This window comes from Juglans microcarpa x Juglans regia, chromosome 4D, assembly GCF_004785595.1.
Source record: "Juglans microcarpa x Juglans regia isolate MS1-56 chromosome 4D, Jm3101_v1.0, whole genome shotgun sequence".
Lineage (NCBI taxonomy): Eukaryota > Viridiplantae > Streptophyta > Magnoliopsida > Fagales > Juglandaceae > Juglans > Juglans microcarpa x Juglans regia.
Window position 1 is genome coordinate 35,487,681 of NC_054600.1, and position 9,797 is coordinate 35,497,477.

The window sequence follows — 9,797 nt, forward strand, 5'->3', positions numbered from 1 at the left end:
ATGAGAACATGAAAAGCCCAGTGCTTCAGTGAGAAACACGTTTCCATGATTGCCATCAAGGAAGTTGATTGAGGATAAGCAGATTGGCATATACACAATCTCATTTTTTATAATATTTTATTAGTTTAATATTATTTAAAAATTATTTTACAATTATATATGCCATTTCATTAAGAATTATTTTAATTTTACATGATTATCCTCCATTTGAAATAACTGTACTAAAACCTTGTATTCCAATATTATCCATCAACCACTAGAAGTAGATGAACTGATCATGTTTTTTAAAATAGCAAATTCAATAATTGGTGAATAAATTTGCAATAATACAGTAAAATAAGGATAAGATGATAAGTATACTATATAACAAATAATATTTTTCGTTTATATTCTTACTTTTTGGTATTGCGATTATTAAATTTTTTACACCATATCAGTTCAATAAGACTCAGATCATTTGCATTCGATCCCACATGCAGAAGCGTCCAAAAGAACGATGAGACAGTAATTATAGAGATTCCTCACCAACAACCACCATGTTATAGTGGAATGAGAAATGTGGGACCAAAGCAGCAAGTGATCCCAGCGGTGAAATCTTCGCTAGGTTAGCCAGACTTGATAATCTTTTCCAAGGAAAACGTCATAATTCAGAACTAGCATCCAGATCATGACCAAGATGAACGAACATCTTTACCTCCACCAATACAAGGATTTGGAGCGTAACAACGGCAAATTATAGAAATCATGGTGACTTTTTTGCTGTAAATAAACATTTGTGCAAGATGCATATGCGTTTATGATCACGATGCAACCAACACAACTTCACACCCAGCACCTTTTTTTTTTTTCTTTTTTTCTTTTTTTTTTTTTAATTTTCAAAACAAGGATACGCAAGTTTTAAAAAGAGAGAAAATTTAACAGCAAAACTCATAGGGCACGTCCTCTGCAGTCAAGTAACCGTTGGAGTTGAGAAGCAATGTTTTACTACAGTACTGATGCACAAGACCGATGGCAATCAAACTAGCAGCAGATAAAACATCGTGTCATAACCAACTAAAAGTCATAAACAACAGTGATCATACTGACAACAGATCAAATACGGTCATGGTGAAGAATTTCCACAAGCATATTACAGAGAACCGAATATAAGTGCAGTCTCAGAGACATAATCCACAAAATAAGAGGACACACCAAACCAATCTACATGCTAACATACAATCCATCCTAGTGCCGATTCCAATAAGCATTGTCCTTCCTATTGTTTCTGAACGCACACCATCCCAGAGAATACACAACAATGAGGAAGACAAGGAATATAACGTTTACAATAGCCACCTTCTTCCAGTTACTCTTTATGTTGTCAAGTAATCCAGCCTTGCACGACCCACAGTTGAAGCACAAAACCACTGGGTCATTCTCCCATGCATTGCAGTCAGGGTTAGTATAAGCACCGCCCTCTGTCTTGTTCCATTCAGTTGGTTTGACATAGATGAAATTGCAGTCATTTGATGGCTTGCAGCAACCAGACTGCAACTCAATGAACACATTAGGAGGCACATTAAATTTTTGAAAATGGTAGCATACAAATAATCAGAAAAGTGAGTCAAACCACTCACTGCAATCTATGACTCATTATAGACATGCACTTTGCACACTGTTCTTAATTTAATCAGTTAAAATTAGACGCAAGCCAACTAAAAAGGTATTAACAACAAGCATATATTTTGAGGGTGTTATGTTTGTCCTACAAGAATTGCATCAGTTCTAGCTCCTAAAAGTAGAACACAGAAGCACCAAATGAAAATTGGGATACCAAAAGATGTCCAACCATCCCATAAACGTCATAAAATCACAAGGGAACCATCTACAACTTGAGCACCCTAAAAAAATATCCAAGTGTCCTCCCAAAATTCATTATACAGTAGATGAAACTCTAATCTAGCACTAGTACCAAGCAAAGTGATTTCCTAATCAAAAATATAAAAAAAAGGCCTCAATTTTCAGTTTAAGTAACACTCTGATCAAGCTGATATCAAGTTCACCTTATGGAAGCTACAACTAGTTTGATACAAATTCTGTATGAAGATGACATGCTGACAATAAGTTATTTCATTAAAAGCAAAAAAGACCCCACATGGGGACCGTGAAAACTGAATCCACGGAAGTTCTTGATAATTATACAACTACAACCTGGCTTTTCTCTGGGAACAAAGGACCTAAATGCATTTGAAGACCTAATCAGCTTTGACAATTTATACCACTACAAATATCACCACCTACCACCTATGATGCCCAAAATTGATGAAATAGACTAGAGATCTGAACAATGTGTTAAGATAATCCCAACTGCAATTAACCAAACACCCGAGGGAGCAAGACTAGAAATTTTTTATAAATTACTCTTAGGAACCAAAACTACAAAACTTCCTCCCAAGAAGCCAATTCATCAACAAAAAATTAAATAAAATAATAATTGGAAAAACTCAGAAATTTTAAAATTAGTCCCAGGCATCATCTGCTGAAGAAAATTTTGCAATAGAGGACAATTTTAAGTAGCACCAGAATCCATTAGTTATAGACCATAATAAATCCATCAGTGCAAATTTAACACAAATGAAATATTAAAGTAGAAACCCACTAGGTAGAACTCACACTTGAAAACCGGCTAACAAGGGAAGGGTGCCTAGGGACTTATAAACCACCAATCAATCTCATACTTAATCGATGTGGAATCGTGAATAGGGTGAGGAACCCGCATAATCGCCAATGAAGATTTATAAAGCAATATTACAACAAAATATAAAATTCAACACCAACTTCATCAGTAAATTAAATTAATCTCCAACTCCAATTATAAAAGTTCATGATTGTTCAAAAAGTAGTCCAAGCAGATCTGTATCAGAAACCCATACAAAGTACGAAACTTTAGAAAGATAATCTGAGGAAAGAACTAAATGTTCTTTTTATCCTAAAGTTTCAAAAGGCTTCTACCTTTTCAAATAGACTACACAAATCAGATTTCTATCAAACAGATTCAGCATACAAAGAAAATATAAAGAAAGAAAGAAAGAAAGAAAATAGGCTAATCAAAACCCAAAATCAAAGGGGACAAAAAGCCCCAGGTACCTGGAGCGCAGAGAGGTGCTCGGCATAGAATTGCTCGACAGTGTCGTTAAGGTACTTGTCAGCGAAACTGGAACAGACCTTGCTGTCATGCAAGCAACTCTTAATCTTGTTCCAGTTCTTGGTGTTGTTGACCCTGTTCTGAAGCCAGTTGGAGTAGTCGCCGAGCCTGTACTCCTTGTAGCCCCGGTAGGAGAGAGCCTCTCCGGCGCCCTTGTTAGTGACGGCGAAAGCAAAAATGGTGAAAACGGTGAGGAGGAGAATGAGGAGGAACATTACGAGGAGGTAGAACCAGAGGAGCCAGGAGACCTGGCAGCAGGCGCCAATGAGGCCGGCGAGGGAGACGAGCATGAGGAAGACACCAAGAACGATGACAGGCTTCTCGAGCCATCGCTCGCACTCGGAGTCCGCCTGGTTGCTGAGCCATACACCGGCGACGAGGATGGGAATGGAGAGCAGGAAGGTAACGAGGTTGAGGATCCCCACCAGGTTGTTGCTGACGCGGAACATGGTATGGTGGCTTTGGCTAGCGCTAGAGCGTAGGACCCCAATGGAATTCTGGGTTGGACTTGAGCATGCAGCCCGGAAATTGAAGCCGAACAAACGAGAACAGCCTGCAAATTCAGGAGCGGCGAAGTAAAGAATGTACCTAACAATATTTTAAATACCGTACCAGACGTATGTCAAAGTATTGAAATAAAATATTTTAATATCAATAATACTTTATCTGAATTAGAGTTAAAAAAAATGCTTATAATTTAAAAAAATAAAAAAAAAATAAAAAAATACAGGCTGAAATATCAGCCGGTACCGGCCGAAATATAAGCTAGTACGAAACGGATATAATACTTGTACCGGCCGTTCGACCAGTACGAAAACTTTCGACCGTACTGGCCGGTACGGTAAGAAATTTAAAACACTGATAAGTAGTCCAACTAGGGGTGTAAATTTAAACCAGAAAATCAGACCGAACCGAACCGGACCGGTTGGTCCTATTTGAACCGGTCCAGTCCGAAACCGGTTCCTATATTATGAAAACCGGTCAGAACCTGTCCGATTTCGATTCTGTAGTTTCCGGAACCAGACCGGACCGAGCCGAACCGGTTGGAAAAAATATATCTATAAAAGTTAATTTTATATATTATACAAAATATTTATATATATAAGTTTTATGTATAATATATAATTATATATTAAATTTTTATATATAATATATAATTATATATCATATGAAATAATTTTATATTATAATTTATAAATTATAACATAAAATGTTAATCTTAAATATGAACATTTGTAATTTGTTTGATCATATATTATTAATATAATTATATATAAGATAATGTTATTATAATTTATAAAATAAAAGTTTAATCTTAAAGATAAAAATTTAATTGATCATATGTTTTAAACATAATATATATATTAAATTATTAATAATATTTTATTATAAGAAGTAACATTTTTTTATATATTTTTTAAATTTTAAAAAAATCAGAAAATCGGATCGGACCAGACCGAAAATCGGTAAAATCTGATGTACTGGTAGTAATAAGGGTGTAATCAGTTTTAAAAAATGAAAAACTGATACATACCAATTTGATTCTAAATTTTATTTAAAATTGAACCGAACTGAATCGACTACACCCCTAATAAGTACATTGAGAGCTATTACAAGGAAGCCCATTTTTCTATATGAAACGCACAAATTTACTGATGTAGATAAGTAAAGGAAAATAAAATTAAAAAATATAATAAAATAACAAAAAGTCAAATCGAAGCTTCTTTTTACTTTTTACTTTTTCTCCCTCGTATGTATTGTCTCTCATCCTTCTACCTATAAACGTCGAAAACAAGGAAATATTTTTTTCCTGCACCGACGAATCGTTCATCCTCCGCTCCGCAGCATTTCACGCGTCCAAGAGAAGGTAATCACCTCTCTCTCCCTGCTCTGTGTAAGGGAAGGAATTTCTAAACATATTTTTTTGAGTAAAATACGTGTGTAAATGATCTGTAAATTTTGGATAATCTGAGATTACTCTCTTTACACTTTATTTTCATTTGTATGTGTATTTAGTGATTTTTAACTAAATTAATAGCATCTATTTTATTTTTATTTGTATGTGTATACTTTAGGCCTTCTACAGCTTAAAAAATTTGAAAAAAAAATGCAGGCAGCCATGGCCAAGATTTGCAGTGTTTTTTTCTTAAAGAAATCATTTTTATGTACATTCTCAAATTTTAAAGTTGACTTGATAGTTTTTAGTTGTGTAGATTTGATGTGAAATTAGAAGGAAGGGTAAAAACCAGATCTCAAATGAAAAACGAGCAAAGGTTCTGCGGGAGGTCCTCTTTCAAATGAAAAACGAGCAGATTGTTCTATTTTAAAGAAGGTTAAATTGGACATTTCCTATTTCGTGCGTTTCGTGTTTTATAATTGTCGTGCGATATAGCATTTGGAAGGAAAAATTCTATTTATCTTAATGTACCACACATCATATTTTTTTTTATTTTTTTTTAACAAATATGTCATATATAGATGATGAATAGAATAATTCAATTAGTTTAAAAAAATATCTAAAAAAATTAAAAATAAATGTGATGTAGGTAAATGATAAGTAGTAAAATTCATTTGAAAAATCTAACCGTGTTATATATACTACAAGCTTTGTTATATTATCACACACAACACACTTATTTTTATTTGTTTTATTATTTTTAAACTAATTAAATTTTTCTACTTATTATTCATACACCACATATTTAATAACTAAAAAAAATTAAAAAATTATATATGGTGTGTGCTATAAAAATGATAAGTAAAAATTTTCATATATCACACGTTTCAAAAAATTTACATATTCACGTGGCTTATACACACTACTTTCATTTGAAAAGACAGAATAAAAAAAAAATTGAGTAGAAGTTATAATATGGTCGTGTCTATACTATTTTTTAATAAATAAGTTCTTATAAAAAAACTAATTTTTTAATAAATCTTAAGCTTTATATTTTAAATGATTAAAATTTTGCTTTTAAACTATTAAAAACTAAAATTTATATTTATTTTAACTATCATAATTGAGCTAAGATAAAATTTAATAATTTAATAATTTTAATATATAATTCAATTGCAGGTAGCTTATAATCTCGAGAATTTTATAAAATATCTTGTGATTTCAAGATGTAATATGTGCGTGTATAAATAACACAGACATTTTACAATTTTTACGGAAGTTCTCAATAAATATTATTATTTTTTGAATTTATCTCAAACTTGTTTGAACTTAATGTGTTTGAATTTAAAAATAACAATATTTTATTAAAAATTCTGAAATTATAAAATAGTTTATTCAAATTATTCGTAATTACTAATAATTAACATTTTATGCGCGAAAGTTTTGCCTGCTCGAAATAAGGTAAAAAGGAAAAAAGAGTGAAATTTGGCGTGGTAAATCATAGTGACTTTTGGTGAAAAACGTGTCTACTTTGGGATTAAATTCATAGCTAATTAAGGTCCGTTTGGATAGTAAAAATGTTTAATCTCATCTCATCTCTTCATTATAATTTTTTTAAATTTTTACACAAAATATAATAAATAATTCAACTTTTTAATTCTTAAAACAATAATAATATTAAAATATAATATTCTAACAATATTTTATTCAACTTTCAACTTTTATCTCAACTCACTAACCCAAACGGCACCGGGGCTCGTTTGGGAAGTGAAATGAGATGAGAATTTTGTGAATAGTAGTAAAATAGTTTGAATTGAGTTTTTTTTAGATTTTGAAAAATGAGAGAGAAAATTTTGAATAAAAAATATTATAAATTTAAAATATTGTTAGAATATAATTTTATAATATTATTTTTATTTGAGATTTAAAAAAATTGAATTATTTTTTATTTTTTGTTTAAAAGTTTAGAAAAGTAGTAATGATTAGTTTAAAAATTTTATATTTGACGTATGTTTGAAAAGAAGATGATATAAGATGAGATAAAAATTTTAAGATGAGATCTATTTCCAAACAAACCTAAGACTTAGATAGGTTACTTGCTTTTGGCTGTGTATAATGTTCAACCGTATTAGTAATTGGTGGTAAGAAGTTGCTGCCATATCCATGACATTCATTGGTACATGAGTAATAATGGCCACACAACATACTTTACAATATATTTTACAATACATATTTTAAAATAAATGTATTTTTGTAAAGTGATATTACATTTATAAAATAAAATATCCTTCATTTTAAAACATATAATTGTCTAATTTGTTGTAAAAAATGTTGTGTATTTATCACTTTTCTTCGTACATAGGTATACCGAAGAGACAAAGAGATTGACTTTGTGGGAGATCACATAATTACAAATATCATGAGGGTTCTGAGTCTTCTCTCGCTTTTTTCTCTCTAGAAAAAAGTAGAGGTGAAGTGGGGACTATCAAGATTCTAACTGAATTTATAGTGGTTAGAGACTTTTTTCGTTGTTTTGAAATAGTGTGAACAGGTGGTTACGGGGCAACTTTGGTGGAGGGAAAGGTTTGCGGTGGTAAGGGACGGTGGAGAGAAGGGTATGGAAGAGAGTTCAGGTGGCGGGTTGAAGAATCTGGAAGCTCAGTGGGAGAATTTTCGTCTTACGGAGGAGGAATCGGAAGTTCTAGAAATTGGTGAAGATGGTGAGGAGATCGGGGAATATGGGGATAGGAGTATTTTAGGGAAAATCTGTTTGGATAGAAGCATTGGTGCGGTAGTTATCTCTGCCACAATGGGGAAAATTTGGAGGGTGAGTAAGCAAGCGGTGTTCAAGGAGGTAGGGATGAACACCTTTGTGATCACTTTCAAGAACCAAGAAGACAAGATGCGGGTTATGGATGGACGGCCTTGGTTATTCGATAACCATCTATTTGCGTTGCAGATGTTCGATGGTTATGCTCAGCCAAATCAGTGGAGGTTTGATTGGGAATTATTCTGGGTCCAAATACATAACCTACCTTTGGTTTGTATGACTAAAGAGAAAGGGAGATTGCTTGGTGAATCTTTGGGAAAGTTAGTAGAGGTGGATGTCCCTGCTGATGAGATTGGATGGGGAAAGTTCCTGTACGTTAAAGTCAAAATTCCTCTGATGAAGCCAGTAACAAGGGGCCGCTTGATCAAAGTAAATGGTAAGGAGGTATGGATGAATTTACGTTATGAAAAGTTGTCTAGAGTATGCTTTAAGTGTGTAAGATTGTTCATGGGGATAAGGGGTGTGATATGGGACTTGAGGGATCTGATAATAGGAGGGGATCGAATGAACAATTTGGTGTATGGCTGAGAGCTGACCCTTGGCTTAGAAGAAAATATGATGAGGGGCAGGGGGCTGAAGGGGGTGGTAGGTGGAACAGAAGGGGGGAGGATGATGAAAGTTCTAATAACGCTGGTGGGTGGAAGGATCGAAGAGGGGGGTGGTGATAGGAAAAGAAGAGGGGGTGAGAGAACAATGTGTTGGGAAGGGGGTGGAGGGGGTAAGGGCGATGGTGATGAGGTGGTGGGGGATCAGTATGTGGGTGATAGGGAATTGGGAAAGGAGATGGGGCTAGAGCAGTTAGGGATTAGTGAAAAAAGCAAATTGAAGATTAATCAAAACAGTGAAGAAGGGATGGTGGAGGAAAATGGGATAGTAAATAAGGGAAAAGATAGAATGGAAAATGTGTCGATTTATGAAATGGAGGGGATGGGGCTTGGGCTCTCTGATGTGGGGAATGGTCTAGAAGGGGAAATTTATAATAATAAACTGGTTTCAAAGGGGAAGTGGAAAAGAAGAGCAAGGGGGATTGGGAGGTCAGTGGTTTTGAAGGATAGTTCTATTGAGAAAAAAAGATTGTTGGAAGGGGAGGAAGAGGTCGATAAGGCAAAGGGTAGGGTGTCAAAAAAATCTAGGTTGGAGAAGGGGGAAGAGGAACAAATTGTAGCAAATATGAAGGCGGGAGTTGCTAGACAGCCCCGCAGTGATCAATGATTGTTACGAGTTGGAACTGCCGAGGGCTTGGCAACCCTTGGACAGTTCAAGTCCTTGGCAAACTTGTCAAGGAAAAGTAGCCAGATTTAGTCTTTCTAGTGGAGACTAAGCTTCGATCTCATAAAGTGGAGGCTATTCAAAGGAGAGGGGGTTATAAGGGTTGTATTGTGGTGGAACCAATAGGTTTGGGTGGGGGTTTGTTGATGATGTGGAAGGATGTGGAAGGGGTGGAAGTTTGCAATTATTCTCAATGGCATATTAGTGTGTGGGTGAGGAATGGTAGAGATAATGAAAGGTGGTTATTAACTGGTTTTTATGGGCATCCAGATGCCTCTAAAAGAGATGGGTCTTGGGATCTATTGTTAGCTTTAAAACCTGCTTCTGAAATAGGTTGGTGTGTGATTGGGGATTTTAATGAGATAGTGTCTCATGATGAGAAATGGGGTGGGAGGGAAAGAAAAGAGGGGCAAATGGAAAAATTTAGGAGTGCATTGAGTGAGGGAGATCTGTTGGATCTAGGTTGGAAATGATTAAAATACACCTGGAGCAACATGCATGGGGATGAGACTTTCATTAAGGAAAGATTGGATAGAGCAGTTGCTAATAGAGTGTGGAGGGTTGGAGTTGATGAGGTGAAGGTGGAGACAATTATGCTTGGGGTTCTGACCATTTGC

At 34.5% G+C, this 9,797-nt stretch overlaps 1 protein-coding gene across 1 annotated transcript; it reads right to left on the reverse strand.

The window, feature by feature from the left end:
* Positions 1-1,073: 1,073 nt before the first annotated feature.
* On the reverse strand, positions 1,074-3,770 carry LOC121259856 (tetraspanin-8-like). Its single transcript, XM_041161648.1, has 2 exons — positions 3,127-3,770; positions 1,074-1,527 (listed from the first exon to the last, which is right to left on the reverse strand). Exons 1-2 carry the CDS (start codon positions 3,631-3,633, stop codon positions 1,225-1,227), a joined length of 810 nt encoding a protein of 269 aa, XP_041017582.1. The 5' UTR covers positions 3,634-3,770; the 3' UTR covers positions 1,074-1,224.
* Positions 3,771-9,797: the final 6,027 nt, after the last annotated feature.